General features: G+C 42.0%; 1 protein-coding gene across 1 annotated transcript in view; it reads left to right on the top strand.

Moving 5' to 3' along the window:
* LOC122790051 (exocyst complex component 1-like) overlaps positions 1-16,891 on the top strand; it is a gene marked incomplete in the record, with an annotated part of 2,315,969 nt that overhangs the window by 1,211,031 nt on the left and 1,088,047 nt on the right. The window contains 1 exon segment of the mRNA XM_044057618.1: positions 102-211. Within this exon segment, the coding sequence (XP_043913553.1) occupies positions 102-211 (110 nt within the window).

Below are 16,891 nucleotides of genomic sequence, written 5' to 3'. Positions count from 1 at the left end.
AAAACATGATGCAGTACTGTTTTTATGTTCTAAACATGGGTTGCTCACAAAGGGAGAGGACAGAGTGTCACTAATTGTCCATTTCTGCATACTTTCCTCAGGTCAAAGGAAGCTACACGCTGTTGCTGAGCAGCTGATAAAATTGGAGAGCCTGCGACAGAACTTTGAGAAGACGTTTATAACCCATATCAGTAAAATTTTCATTCAGCAGGTAAAAGCAATGCATTTAATGTCCTTGAATTTTATGACTGAAATCCTTTCTGGTTACTGTGGTAAACAGGAATGTTGTGATCAAACTCTCACCTTTTCATTTACAAGTAAAATGCTTCATCATTTTCTTATATTTTAGCTCTTGCTATGTTTTCAGAAGCTTTTTTCAGCTCTTCCCACCTCTCTTGATTCAAAGCCACTCTCCTACCTTCTGTGATGGCCATGTCTTGCCGGCACAAGTCTTCTGTCATGCAGTCTAGTCATAGGTTTATAAATAAGCACTAGGCTATCTGCCCTTGTGGGCCTTTTTATGCCTGGCCAGTTTCCTGATTTGTATTCAAATTAACCTAATCCATTTGGTTATAGATTACCCTTACCCATCCCATGGTCGATAATTATATATTATCCTAATACGTATAACAGGGATCTCAACATAGATAATTTGAGGGAACCCATGCATGGGATAAATTATTTAGGAGCTGCCTCTGTCCATTAGTAGTAAAGTAGGCAGGCCTGGGGTACACTTTCTCTTTCTTATCCATAGATCCAAGTTGTGCTTGAATATAGACAAGGATGAACTTTGTTTTAGGTGGATGGGAGTCTGTTCCAAGACAGTGGTATTATATGTGAGATATTCTTGATCCACAAAACCATTTTGCTGATGTTGTAGAATAAATATATGTCCCTATGCCAGATATTTCTGATACCATTTGATTTACTGATGTGCAGTAAATCCATCAGTATTGGGTCAGAGGATGTCTTGTATTGCAGACAGATCACCTCTTAGCAGTCTGTAGGATAGCGTTCCAGACACAGATCACATCTTAGCAGTCTGTGTAGTGTGTATAGTGACAGGGTTTTGAGTTTGTCCTTATAGAACATGCTATTTAGCTCTTGTATCCTTTTAGTAAGGCATCTCTTTCTTGTTCCAGTTGTTGCATGTGTCATCTCATGGCTGGATGTCTCTTCTCATTTTCTCTTGTTTTCTTCCTGTCACTCTCAAAGCTCCTTTAACAAATCATCATCTGCTTTCTTGTATGACTGAACTACTGTAATCGATTCTCCTTGACCTTCTCTGCAGTTACATCACTTTGGTTTCTGCTAGTGCCCTCCTTCATTTGTCTGTCCCACAGTGTGCATCTGTCTCACATCTTTGGCACTATATCGTCATCACCTCTAGCTTCCTCTTATGCTTTGCCTTCACTGGCTAGGTATCTGTGCCATACAGAAGCAGGGTCACGGCAGTGTATTGTCCATCTTACTTTTCAGTTTGTTTTGCATTTTTTCTCACTTACTACCCCTGACACTCTCTGCCAGGTGGCTACATCCCCTCTGGTATAACTTTGGCCTCCTCATTCAGACTTCATCTTCTCCTCAACCACCCTTCTCAGGTTAAAGCTGTTAACCTCTTCCACTGTTTGCCCTTCTATCTCAGTTTTCAGCTTTTTCTGAATTCTGATAGTACTAAGAGCACAAATGTCTGAATTAGAGTGTTTTAAACTTACAGTTAGGCCTAGAAGTGAACAGTAAAAGTAAAATGATACACATTTTAACAATTGATAAGTTCATGAAGGTACTACCAAGTAATTTATGTAAAATAAGCTTGTCATAAAGATCCTAAGAGTAGTAATAAAGACTAATGAAGTGGCTGTGCTAATTGAAACATTAATGAAGTGGCTGTGCTAATTGAAACATTACTAGATAGTGTTTAAAATGGAGTGAACTAAGCTTGTAACAAAAACTGCACAGATATCTGTGAACACACAATAACTTAACTGTGATAATCTATTTCAAATATAAGAAGGGGCACATTGCTAAAATGTTTAATTAGTAATACGAATACTATATCTAAAAAATGTGATTTCTAACCTACATGAGAGCAATGAAAATGTAAATGTCTTGCTTATCAATAACGTGATTTCACTCCAATGTATTAAAAATGTAAGTGTGTTATGAAATGTAATAAAATGACAGTCAAGGTAGTATAGTCAGAGGAATGTCTCTGTGGCAATAGTAAGTTAGACAGATATGTAGTATGCATGGATGGAAAGGAAATGGAAGGACTACTAGATTCTGGGAGTGGCACACACTTATTAAGTAACCTAATGTCTGCAAACATAAAAAACATGACATGAAGAAAGCAGAAGTAATATTTGTTCACAAAGACAGGAAAGTGTATCCTATAATGTATAGAAATTCAGATATTGGATGATGTACTACATCCTGTGGCATTGATACCTAATTTAAGACATGATGTCATAACTGGTCAAGACCACTATCAGTTTAAGGCACTGTGGAAATTATTTGGGGTGGGATCATAGTTGGATTCTCTGTTGCATCAATAATAATAATGATGTTGGGGCAGCAACAGCAGGATAAGCCCAGAACATTAAGAGCACACAGTCCTGAAAATCCCCCTACTTAAAATGGGAAGTAGGACAACCACAGTCTAGCACACTGTTAAAAATACACAACTCTGATAAACAGAAAGGGTTATCTGTAGAAATCCCAAAAGGAGCTAAAATCTGGCTTTGGATAGTAGAGATAGAAGATCAAAAATAACTTATCAAGCCTTAGCAGAAAACACCTGTTAAGTTACTGAAATAAATAATTGCAGAGACTGATAGGGAGGAACCTAACATGTATTATATGAAACCTTGTCAAAAATGCCATCCATTAAAGTAATGAAGTATGTGTATGTGGTGATTGTGGTAAAGAACCAAACTCACTAACAGAATAAAGAAAATGTAAAAAGAACCCTGGATTTCCTTTTGCAAAGTCAAAATGGAGGAGTAGTCAGAAATAGGACTCTCAGCAGCAGATACTTAATGAGACATAAGTTACCAAAGTAAAAGTAAAGTTATTTCTATATCCAAAAAAAAGAGGAAAGCTACTCTCATGAGTTTTCTTTTGTAGAGGAATGAATAATAATAATAAACACCTGTGCCTGTCAGGTGAAGAGAATGTACTCTCCACTTCATGTCAGTGTACTTACAAAAGAGTTCTTGACTTGCCAAACTTGAAGATATGCAAATTAGAATTTTAAGAAGGCACAGAGGGGGGGAACGCAAAAGGCAGCTTCAGAGAAAATATGGCTAGAATAGATGGAAAAAATATAGATAAGCAGGCTGGCTGCATCCTATACCCATATTCTGAGTTGAAGAATGACTTACTATACAGGCTAAACAAGGAGAAAGAAGAAATACTGTGTCAGATGTCAGCGTCAAAACATTTCTTGAGCACTTTGTGATAAAACTGTCACACAGCTAGTTTTCAAAATAGTTTTGAAACTAACAGCTTGTACAGTATACATATATAAACCATGGAGTATGCACCATGTAGCAGGTACCATGCACCATGCAGCTGGCACCATACACCATGTAGCAGGTACCATGCACCATGAAGCCGGCACCATGCAGCAGGCACCCATGCACCATACCCCATGAAGCAAGCATGATGCATCCTGCATCATGTAGCAGGTACCATGCACCATGTGGCTGGCACCATACACCGTGCAGTAGGCACCATGCAGCAGGCATCATGCATTGTGCAGCAGGCACCATACACCAAGCAGCAGGAACCATGCACCCTGCACCATGTAGCAGGTACCATGCACCCTGCACCATGTAGCAGGTACCATGCACCATGTAGCAGGCACCCTGCACCATGCACCATGTAGCAGGCACCCTGCATGATCCACCATGTAGCAGGCACCATGCACCATGTAGCAGGCACCCATGCACCATACACCATGCAGCAGACACCATCCTCCCTGCACCATGTAGCAGGTGCCTTGCACAGTGCATCTGGCACCATGCAGCAGGCACCATGCATCCTGCATCATGTAGCAGCCACCATGCACCATGTAGCAGGTTTACTTTAATGAAACTGTAATTTATTTGGAGGAATGAGAGTCATATTTAGCTAAACTATGTGCTGTACTGGACTGTTTAAGACAGGCAGGATTCCTGTTAATACTGATAAAAGTAAGCTTGTTATGATAAAGCACCACATACTCACTGTATATGATTGGGGAGGATTGATTAGTCTAAATACAGACAAAATAAAAGCTGTTAAATCAGATAATCCTAAACCAACTTGTTCCCACTTTAATCTTGCTCTCTTCCCCTCCCAAATAAATGTGTTCAACTCTGTATTAATTACGGTTCACAACTTCTCCTCTGATTGATAAAAATATACTTGACCTGAATATAAAACTAGATGGCCTAAAAACAGTTTTGCTGCTTGTATTTTACTATCCATATCCATAATCAAGAGCTCACAGCATCTCAGTTTTTGTGTTATCTTTTGTTTAGTTTTTTCTTACGTATCCTTAACTACCACAACAGAATTCTTTGTCTTATCATGTCTCCATAAATATGGGTATCGCTGAAGCAATTCATGTGTAGGTACATAGTTTATAGTTGTAGCCTTTGTTTTTATCTTCATTTATTTTATAGCCTGAATAAAGATGAAACTGACTCGGAATGTTCCAGAATACTGATATGTCATTTTCTGGATATATCGAGTAGAAAATAATATTACTCGCAAATAAAGCTAACGTTTCCTTGATTACCATACCAGTTATATCCATGGATTTGTGAGTCCCTTGTTTTGTTTGGCATTGCCTCTAAATATTGAGCAAATAAAGGGAAAAGAGGATATGCCTTCCTGGCTCCTTTGTGTAGATGTAGCTTGTTGGAGAGGAAACCTCCCACCTTAATTGTAATTCTTGCCGCCGACCCTTTATATATCTTTCTAATTAACCCTATTATTCTATCAGGAATCTTAAATGCTGCTGTTGCCAGTTAAGGATCATATACATACCACAACAGAAGCAGAAGGTTTTACTGTATATCTGTGTAATCTGTGCAACTATTTTTTGTCCTACCTACCCTCTGTGGTGGTTTTAAATCTTGGTGGCTTTGAATTGCCCGCCACTAGTATAAAGATGATACTGGACACTCACCCCAGTCACATTACATCAACTCATTCTATTGTTTATAGTGAGAACTTAGTAAAGGCCCACCCCTTTAGCTTCTGAAACTTAAATTATAGGTTCATAGGTGTGTACTAGGCTAATGGCCCTGGAACCTTTACAAACATAGCCCGTAGAATTACCCTGACATCGTGCCACCCGACCTTAGTTCCCAGTGCCTCTGTCAAGTAGAGCCACTGGAGTGATCTCTGGGGTGAATTTTCTATTTCCCGTCCACTCATCAAGGTTTCTCTTGAAGAGTGCCAGTGAGGTACTCTGTTTGACATGTATGGGAAGTCTATTCCATAGTAAGGGCAGTCTCTGGATTATGAACCTGTCCCTTCAGCATGTTCTGTTGATTGTGGTAATGAGGTTGAGGTCACTGGAGCATGTGGTGAGGAGGGATTGGGATTTCTTTAGGTGTAGCATTTCTAACAGAGCTGGATCAGACATGGCTTTATATGTCAAGCAGAGATCGCCTCTAAGTAGGCGATATGAGACAGAGAATAGTTGGAGTTTTTTGAGTCTGTCCATATAGGACAAGTGTTTAAGGCCTAGGATCCTCTTTGTGAGGTACTTTTGTGGCCTCTTCAGTTGTTGCAGGTGTCTAGTGAGGTACATGCCAAATGGGGCATTGTACTCAATGACTGGCCTAATGAGCGAAGAGTAGAGGGAGACAATGACCTCTTTCTTCCTGGATGCAAACCCCTTGGTAATGAGATGTGCGCATAGAAGGACTTTCTGACCACAGTGGCAATGTGGTGGTCAAAAGAGAGGCTGCTGTCAACCGGTGTTCCCAGATCTCTTATAACACCTTCTGTGTTCAGTGGACTACCATCGATGTGGTAATTCATGGGAAACGGGTTTTTCCCAAAGGGGATGATAACACATTTTTTAGCACTGAGCTTAAGGCCATGGTTCTGACACCAGTCGTTGGTCTCAGTGCGGCCTTTCTGTAGGATGTCAGCATCACTTGGGGAGTTAATAATAGCTCCCAACTTGCAATTGTCTGTGAACTTTGTTAGCCAGAGACCTTTTGTTTTAGCCTGGACTTCAGAGAAGTAGATAGATAGTAGATAGAAGTAGATAGGAGAGGACCCAGGACCGAACCCTGTGGGACTCCACTTGTGACTGGTTGGCAGTCTGACTTGGAGTCTGCTACTTTCACACTGTGGGTTCTATCTTTGAGCCAGTTTGCAACCCACCTAGTGATATAGGGGTTGATGCCTAGCTTAGTGAGTTTTTCTATGATTGCTGAGTGAGGAATGGTATCAAACGCCTTGGCCAGATCAAGGTGAGCTGTTTGAACCACCTTACCTTCATCCACAGCTCTGATGACTGACTCAAAGAAGTCTGTCTCTTCACTATCTACTAAAAAAAAAAAAAAAAAAAACTGTACCTCTTTCTACTTCATTTATGTTTGCCGTATTTATTATTGCTTGTTGGTAGCCTCATTAAATTGATGACAGTGTTTTACTGAATCGCTGCTTTATTTGTGCTGTCTGTTACTGTTGTGATTGTGAGCTACTGTTTCAAACCAATATACTGATTAACTATATTTCATTGCTATTTACTGCAATTCATTACAGTTTAACTGCATTTTACTGCATTTCATTGCTGTTTAACTGTATCTTTTTATACTGTTATATTCTTTTGACAATAAGGGATTAATCTGTGCTTCATTGTGAGTTTTGTCTTACTGAGTTCTTAACCTTAAAATTGAGTAGCATAGTCTAAATACAGGTCTGCTGCATCCAGAGTTTCAACTGCATGCTTTTTAACCCTTTTTGAGATATTCCAGCTATAGGTTTTCCCTCAGTAGCACTTGTGTTATCTATTAGTACTCCTCTTAGACCTTCCTCCCTTTACCCTCTAAGCTCTTTCATTTTCTGACAAATATGGATGGACAATTTCCTGGATTTTCTCCTGCCAGTCTGGTCAATATGGGTATCCTGAGACAGTGTAGCAACTGTCTCATGTACACAGACAACCCTCTACTACTACCACCTAGGAACACAATTTGTGAGAGATGCAAATACATCAAGCACCTAGTGTCATTGCTTTCTCCCCCACAAGCCTGTATATCTGGCACTGACAAGGTTGACAACATGAACACCACACCTCAAACACCATGCACACCTACACAACACACTCCCATATATGCAGAGGTCTTCAACAAAAGCATACCCAAACAAAACAGACTTCCGAGGCATAAACACATGCAAACTCCACTTCCCACCACACCACACATAGTCCACACACCCGTGTCTCACATTCACTCAGGCCTAAACATAAACCCAACATATTAGTCATTGGAGACTCCATTGTGAGGCACACAGATGTGCCCCTCACCAACTGGATAAGGAGAAAGTCACGGTTAGTTGTTGAGTGCCAGAATCCTCCATATCAACAGTGCACTCAAGTCTCTCAATAGGTACTGTTTTGACTCTGTCATAGTCCATGTTGGAGTGAATGACTTGAGACCTATCTCCCTGGACTACATGAAGAAAGACAGGATCGAGCTCACTGAGTATGTGTATTTTCCTAGCCTTAAGCAGAATTCTAATGTCACCCAGAGTGATGCCTCAATGCAAACAGAAAATGATTGACTAACAATTGGCTAGTGTCATTCCAAGGGGATCCAGTATCTGACAGCCTGGGATGACATGATTAACAAACCTCTATAATTTGCCAGAGATGGCCTGCATCTGTCTCCCTTGGGCTTCAGGCTCCTGGCAAAGGCTCTTGCCTCCCCAATAGTGCCTTTTTTAGGCAATGCCATGAGGTCAAAACTATCAGCATGAAAATTTCATCAAAACGTAAATTAAAGGTCATGCTGCTAAACGCTAGGAGTCTAAACATGAAACTGCACTCATTGCAAGCATTCTTAACCCTGGAAGAAGCTGACATTTGCACAGTCACAGAAATCTGCTTCAAAGCTGTGGAGAGCACCCCAGCCATGCTAGGTTACTCATCCTGTTATTCATTCAGACCCCAAACCGTGGACAGCAAAACAAAAGGAAGTGGAGATGCACTTTATATAAAAGACATACACACCTCTAGGCTGGTCATACAATATATTGCATAGAAAATACCCCAGGTGCAGTTAATTGACAAGTCCCCTATTCAAATCATAGCTAACTACAGGCATCCAAGATGCCCACTCCACCTATCTGAACCTCTTTGAATCTATCAAGATTGAACCCTTTACCCTGATCCTGGGCAACTTTAACTATCCAACCATAGAGTGGAAGAAATACTCATGCCAAAACACAAATGCCCAGAGATTCCTTGATTTCATCAATGCAAATGCCTTGGACCAGTTGGCTGACACCCCCACAAGAGGTGAAAATATGTTGGACTTGGCATTAACCAACATGAGTAACCACTGCAGCATCCCTGCAGTGTCATCATCCCTGGTAAGATCCAACCACAAAACAGTCACTTACAAAGTCACCATCTCCCCTGATTTCCCCTCCAGCTAAGATCAAACAAAAAGACTTCTCCAAAGCTGATTACAACCTCCTGAGGGGAGGTATAAACAGCTTCACAGCCCCCTCCCCCCTCCACAGGAACTGGCATATATGTCTAAACCTACACCAAAATACTATATGAGCATTTATACAGCTGCATGGAATCAGGAATACCAGACAGGATGAAATCCTCCTCCTCAAGGAAGAGTAAACCTGTCTGGTGGACATCTATAATAAATAAAATCTATAATAAAAGGAAAAAAATTGCTGTCCAGGACCAAGAAGGAGCAGGTGTCTAATTGGAAGCAATCTATTCCTAGCCTGAGCATGCAAATAAGAGCACTAGTGAAATCCTCCAAAGCAAACTTCGAGTGCAAACTGGCCACATCTACTAAAGGCACTCATAAGGCCTTCTACACATATGTCCGCAATCTCAAGGGAAGAACCCAGATCTGCTCAGAACTGGTGGTCAAGGACACCACATACACAAACCCAGTAGATATAGCTAACCTCCTGGCAGACAGGTTAATTGAAAACTTCACTCCTCTGTCCCCCATCAGTAAAACAGGACATCCCCAATACCTGCCCCCCCCCCTTATCTCTAGGGAGCAAGTCATCACTGCCCTTTCAAAGGCAAAAAATACAGCCTTTATGGGACCCGATAACATCCCAGACTGCATCTTACATGAACTCAGGCAGGAACTTCCAGCACCATTAGGCACCCTATTCAACCAAAGCCTGATTACATGCTTCATCCCAGCCAAGTGGAGGACAGCTACTGTTATCCTTTTACACAAAGGTGAAGTGTCCACTGATCCAGGAAATTATAGACCCATCAGCCTAACTAGCCTGATCTGTAAGGCCATGGAGCAGATTATCATGGACCTCATTAACAAGGACATTTGCAACCTCCAGACACTTGATCCCACACAGTTTGGTTTTGTCAAGGGGAGGTCATGCCTGTTAAATTTGGTCAACTTCTTTAAGACAGTCACCAAAGCCATAGATGAGGGGAAGATGGTGCACACCACATACCTTGACCTGGCCAAGGCCTTCAATACTATTCCCCACTCAGGTATAATAGATAAACTCTCTCAACTAGGCATCAATCCATATGTTACCAGATGGGTAGCAAACTGGCTCACTGATAGAGCCCACCTAGTCAAAATAGGGGAAGGCACCTCAGGTGGTAGACGCATAACAATTGGTGTTTTCCAGGGATCGGTCTTAGGGCCTCTGCTGTTTGGGATGTACATCTCAGAGGTGCAGGCCAAATATAGTGGGCTATGGCTGACCAGGTTTGCAGATGACTGCAACCTTGGTGCTGTCATCACTTCCCCTAGTGATGCGGACATCCTCCAAGAGGGTCTCACCCAAACAAATGACTGATGTTAGAAACATTGCCTCAAACAGAATGCCAAAAAATGCATCATCATCTATTTTTGGAAGAATGATGTCCCCACAAATTATCACATTGATAATAAGGCACTAAGCAAGCAATCAGTTGTGAGGGACTTGGACACTGAGGTTGATATCAAAATGACTTTTAAGCACCATGTTGCCTCTATTGTATGGAAAGCTTTCTACATGCCCCACCTCGTTAGTAAGGCTATCTCATCCAGGGACAAGGTGGTCATAACATCCCTGTATTCTTCCCGTATAAGACCCATTATTGAGTACAATGCCCTTTTGGCATGTACCTCACAAAGTACATGCACCATTTGGAGAGACCACAGAGGTTCCTCACCCAGAGAATCCAGGGCCTTAAACATCTACCCTACACAGATAGGCTAAAAGCCCTGTCCCTCTACTCAGTCTCCTACAAACTCCTCAGAAGTGACCTCTGTCTGGCATACAAAACAATCTCAGACCCACCCTGATGGGACTGCTGCATATCTGCAAGTCAAACGCCATTCGAGTAACCCGCATGCACAACCTCAACCTAGTCTGTGACATCAATAGAACTTATTGGCGGGACAGATTTGTGTCCCAGAAACTACCCCTTATATAGAATAGATTCCCTCTCCATGTAAAGCAGAGTACCTCATTAAACCTTTTTTAAGTGCAACCTGGTTAACTGGGTGGGGAACAGAAAATACACCGTTGGGATTCCACCTGTGTCCCTGTTTGACAGTGGCATAGGGTGCTCTGTACTGTACTCTGTACTGTACTCTGTACTGCTAGTAATAAAATTACTCTACAGCACCTCAACCAGGAGTCATTACTCTGCACTGCTAGTAATATAATTACTTTAGAACACCTCACCCAGGATTCATTACTCTGTAGTGCTAGTAATATAATTACTCTACAGCACCTCACCCAGGAGTCATTACTCTGTACTGCTAGTAATAAAATTACTCTACAGCACCTCAACCAGGAGTCATTACTCTGCACTACTAGTAATATAATTACTGAACAGTGCATCACACAGGAGTTATTACTCTGTACTGCTAGTAATATAATTACTATACAGCACCTCACCCAGGAGTCATTACTCTGTACTGCTAGTAATAAAATTACTCTACAGCACCTCAACCAGGAGTCATTACTCTGCACTACTAGTAATATAATTACTGAACAGTGCATCACACAGGAGTTATTACTCTGTACTGCTAGTAATATAATTACTATACAGCACCTCACCCAGGATTCATTACTCTGTACTGCTAGTAATATAATTACTGAACAGCGTGTCACGCAGGAGTCATTACTCTGTACTGTTAGTAATATAATTATTCTACAGCACCTCACCCAGGAGTCATTACTCTGCACTGCTAGTAATATAATTACTCTACAGCACCTCACCCAGGAGTCACTACTCTGTACTGCTAGTAATATAATTACTGAACAGCGTGTCATGCAGGAGTCATTACTCTGTACTGTTAGTAATATAATTATTCTACAGCACCTCACCCAGGAGTCATTACTCTCTACTGCTAGTAATATAATTAGTCTACAGCACCTCACCCGGGAGTCATTACTCTGTAGTGCTAGTAATATAATTACTGAACAGTGCATCACACAGGAGTTATTACTCTGTACTGCTAGTAATATAATTACTATACAGCACCTCACCCAGGAGTCATTACTCTGTACTGCTAGTAATAAAAATTACTCTACAGCACCTCAACCAGGAGTCATTACTCTGCACTGCTAGTAATATAATTACTTTAGAACACCTCACCCAGGATTCATTACTCTGTAGTGCTAGTAATATAATTACTCTACAGCACCTCACCCAGGAGTCATTACTCTGTACTGCTAGTAATAAAATTACTCTACAGCACCTCAACCAGGAGTCATTACTCTGCACTACTAGTAATATAATTACTGAACAGTGCATCACACAGGAGTTATTACTCTGTACTGCTAGTAATATAATTACTATACAGCACCTCACCCAGGATTCATTACTCTGTACTGCTAGTAATAAAATTACTCTACAGCACCTCAACCAGGAGTCATTACTCTGCACTACTAGTAATATAATTACTGAACAGTGTATCACACAGGAGTTATTACTCTGTACTGCTAGTAATATAATTACTATACAGCACCTCACCCAGGATTCATTACTCTGTACTGCTAGTAATATAATTACTGAACAGCGTGTCACGCAGGAGTCATTACTCTGTACTGTTAGTAATATAATTATTCTACAGCACCTCACCCAGGAGTCATTACTCTGCACTGCTAGTAATATAATTACTCTACAGCACCTCACCCAGGAGTCATTACTCTGTACTGCTAGTAATATAATTACTGAACAGCGTGTCACGCAGGAGTCATTACTCTGCACTGCTAGTAATATAATTACTCTACAGCACCTCACCCAGGAGTCATTACTCTGTACTGCTAGTAATATAATTACTGAACAGCGTGTCACGCAGGAGTCATTTTCAACAGGTAAACACTGTCTCAGTAACTCCTCGCTCCTTCTCAGTCCCAGTAAAAAGCTGCTATTATTCCTCCAGATAGCTCTTACACCCCTCAAACATAATGTCTTAACAACAGCCTCTGATAACACCCTTATAGAAGTCATTCCCCATACCAAACTACTAGCCATGACAATTTCCAATAACCTGAAATTTAACTCACATGTGCCAAATCACCAATAATTAGGGACACTCTATAGGACAAAGCGATACTTATCTGTCTCATCCGGGAAACTCCTTGCCTCTACACTCCTGCTTCCCACTTTATATGGCTCCCCAGTACTGCTTAACCTTCAACCTTCCATCCAAAATAAATTAAACCAGTGCTATAATAAAATAGCAAAATTTGCTACTAACTCATCCAACAGAACCAGTCACTGCTTAGTCCAAAAATAGCTTGATTGGCTTGAATTACCCAAGCATCTTACTTACACCCAACTACACCTAGTCCAAAAATTAATATACAAACCAAAACAAAGCAAAGCCCTGCTAGACTCATTGTATATGTACACCCCTGCTGGGGCACTTCAATCTGGAAAGAAAATGCTTCTCACAATGTACAAACCCCATCTGTCAGCAGGAACCTCTCGCTTTCCAGCTAAGTAGTCCACTTCTGGAAGTGTTTCCCCTCACCCATTAAACATGCTAACAACCTTTCCAAATTCAAGACCAATCTAAACAAGTATGTTTCTGACACCTGAACCTGTACCTGCACGACCTTCAAAACAGATGTGTGACCACCTACTCACTATTATTATACCTTTCATACTCTGAGTCACTAACATCTCCATATTTTAGCAGGTAGTAATGATGTAACATCAAAAGTTGCTCTCACTTTAATGATTCCTACTGCTAGCATATGCTCTTTTACCTCTTCAGCCAACAAGCCGACACTTACTACTATTTATTCCCTGTCTAGTGTCCTTGCATAACATTCTCGTCTCTCTAATACTAATCAACTCTCTGTCCGTGTCCTTCATTCTACCTCCTGCTCATTCCTCTTCCTCATCTGACTTTAGAGAATGGGCGACCTGTAAACTGGCACTCTGACTGGAGGACAAATATTCTCCAGCAAGGTGTTAATCTACAGATAATGCCTGCTGAAATACAAGTCTGCCACTTCGTGGCAGGATATGAAGCTGCTGTGCAGCTCAGCCCTGCCACAGACAGCTATGTGCATAGACTTTGCCCCACTCTTCCTTCCTCCCTGTCCCTGGTGTGTCTCACTCTTCCTTCCTCCCTGTTCCTGGTGTGTTCTTGTGTTCTTTCTGTGAATAGACTTTGCCCCACCCATCCTTCCTCCCTGTTCCTGGTGTGTCTCACTTTTCCTTCCTCCCTGTCCCTGGTGTGTCTCACTCTTCCTTCCTCCCTGTTCCTGGTGTGTTCTTGTGTTCTTTCTGTGAATAGACTTTGCCCCACCCATCCTTCCTCCCTGTTCCTGGTGTGTCTCACTCTTCCTTCCTCCCTGTTCCTGGTGTGTCTCACTCTTCCTTCCTCCCTCCCTGTTCGTGATGTGTTCTTGTGTTCTTTCTGTGAATAGACTTTGCCGCACCCTTCCGTCCTCCCTATTCCTGATGTGTTCTTGTGTTCTTTAAAGCCAGTGTCTCCTATTTTCTCACTCCTTTTGTAAATTTTATCATAAGGCCCCCTCCCGTCCTCTTTCATTGGTTGTTGTCAGTATACACAGAAGTATCATTTTAAGGAGTTACTCCCCTTAAACTACCTAAACTAATTAGCCCTTCTGTTGTATTTCACAAAACCAGAATCCTGAGTGCCCACTCAGCAGCTAATCCATGTTGTTCTTTCAAACTTATCAATCTCAAATTCTCTTCCTTTACTTAAAATGTATCTTTGGAAACTCCTCCTAGTGACAGCTGGTCAGCACACAGTAGTGAGCAATAACAGAAGAGCAGGTCACCCTGTCTTTTCCATCTTCCTACCTGCATATTGCTTCTTCTTCTCTTCCCTTCCAGCTGTTCCCATTAGGTGTCACCACAGCGGATCATCTGTTTCCATTTCTTTCTGTCCTCTGCATATTGGTCTGTCACACCACCCACCTGCATGTCCTCTCTCACCACACCCATAAACCTTATCTTAGGCCTTCCTCTTTTCCTGTTACCTGGCAACTCCATCCTTAGCATCCTTTTCCCAATATATCCCAGCATCCCTCCTCAGCACATGTCCAAACCAATGCAATCTCGCCTCTCTGACTTTGTCTCCAAACCGTCCAACCTGAGGTGACCCTCTAATATACTGATTCCTAATCCTGTCCATCCTTGTCACACCCAGTGCAAATCTTAACATCTTTAACTCTGCCACTTCCAGCTCTAACTCCTGCCTTTTTGTCAATGCGACCGTCTCCAAACCATACAACATTGCTGGTCTCATTACCCTCTTGTAGACCTTCTCTTTCTCTCTTACTGGTACCCATCTGTCACAAATCACTCCTGATACTCTTCTGCACCCATTCCACCCTGCCTGTACTCTCTTCTTCACCTCTCTTCCACACTCACCATTACACTGAGCTGCTGATCCCAGGTACTTAAACTCATCCACCTTCGCCAACTCTACTCCCTGCAGCCTCACCATTCTTCTGTCCTCCCTCTCATTCACACACACACACATATTCTGTCTTAGTCCTGCTGACCTTCATTCCTCTCTTCTCTAGGACATATCTCCACCTCTCCAGGGTCTCCTCAACCTAGTCCCTACTCTCACTACAGATCAAGTGTCATCTGCAAGCATCATAGTCCATGGGGCCTCCTGTCTGATCTTGTCTGTCAACCTGTCCATCCCCATTGCAAATAAGAAAAGGCTCAGAGCTGATCCTTGATGTAATCCCACCTCCACCTTAAACACATTTGTTACTCTCACTGCAGACTTTACCACTGTCACACTACCCTCGTACATATCCTGTACCACTCTTACATACTTCTCTGCCACTCCTGACTACCTCATGCAATACCACAACTTCTCTCTAGGCAGCCTATCATATGCTTTCTCCAAGTCCACAAAGACACAATGCAACTCCTTCTGACTTTCTCTGTATTTCTCCATCAACATTCGCAGAGCAAACATCGCATCTGTAGTGCTCTTTACCGGCATGAAACCATACTGCTGATCACTAATCATCACCTCCCTTTTTAACCTAGCTTCCACTACTTTTTCCCATAACTTCAAGCTGTGACTGATCAGTTTTATTCCTCTGTAGTTACTACAGCTCTGCGCATCACCCTTATTCTTAAAAATAGGTAACAAAACACTTTTTCTCCACTCCTCAGGCATCCTCCGACTTTCCAAGCTTTCATTAAACAATCTGGTTAAAAACTCCACTGCCATTTCTCCTAAGCACCTCCATGCTTCCACTGGTATGTCATCTGGGCCAACAGCCTTTCCATTCTTCATCCTCTTCATAGCTGTATGTACTTCCTCCTTGCTAATCTGTTTCACTTCCTGATTCACTATCCCCACATCATCCAACCTTCTCTCTCTCTCATTCTCTTCATTCATCAGTCCCTCAAAGTACTCTTTCCATCTGCTCAACACACTCTCCTCTCTTGTGAGTACCTTTCCCTCACTATCCTTTATCATCCTTACCTGCTGCACATCTTTCCCAGCTTGGTCCCTCTGTCTAGCCAATCGGTACAGGTCCTTTTCTCCCTCTTTAGTGTCCAACCTTTCATACAACTCTCCATATGCCTTATCCTTAGCCTTCGCCACCTCTCTCTTTGCCATGCTGCTCATCTCTATGACAATCCCACTTCTTCTTCGCCAGCCTCTTCCTCTGTATACTCCCCTGTACTTCCTCATTCCACCACCAGGTCTCCTTGTCCTCTTCCTCTATCCAGATGTCACACCAAGTACCTTTCTAGCTGTCTCCTTTACCATCTCTGCTGTAGTTACTCAACTATTTGGTAACTCTTCACTGCCCCCCAGTGCCTGTTTTAACTCTTCCCTGAACTCCACCTCACAATCACCCTTTTTCAACTTCCACCATTTGATCCTTGCACTGCTCTCACACTTGTCCTCCTCTTTTTCATCACCAATGTCATCCTACAAACCACCATCCTATGCTGCCTAACTACACTTTCCCCTGTCACCACTTTACAGTATCCAATCTCCTTCAGACTGGCCCTTCTACATAAGATATAATCCACCTGTGTGCATCTTCCTCCATTCTTGTATGTCACCCTATGCTCCTCCCTCTTGTTAAAATACGTATTCATCACAGCCATGTCCATCCTTTTTGCAAAATCCACTACCATCTGACCTTCTGCATTCCTTCCCTTAACACC

Source organism: Protopterus annectens, chromosome 15.part0 (assembly GCF_019279795.1).
Source record: "Protopterus annectens isolate FY-2018-M chromosome 15.part0, PAN1.0, whole genome shotgun sequence".
In the NCBI taxonomy this organism is placed as follows: Eukaryota; Metazoa; Chordata; order Ceratodontiformes; family Protopteridae; genus Protopterus; species Protopterus annectens.
The sequence above is the reverse complement of the archived record's forward strand: the minus strand, read 5'-3'. Positions and strand labels throughout refer to the sequence as shown.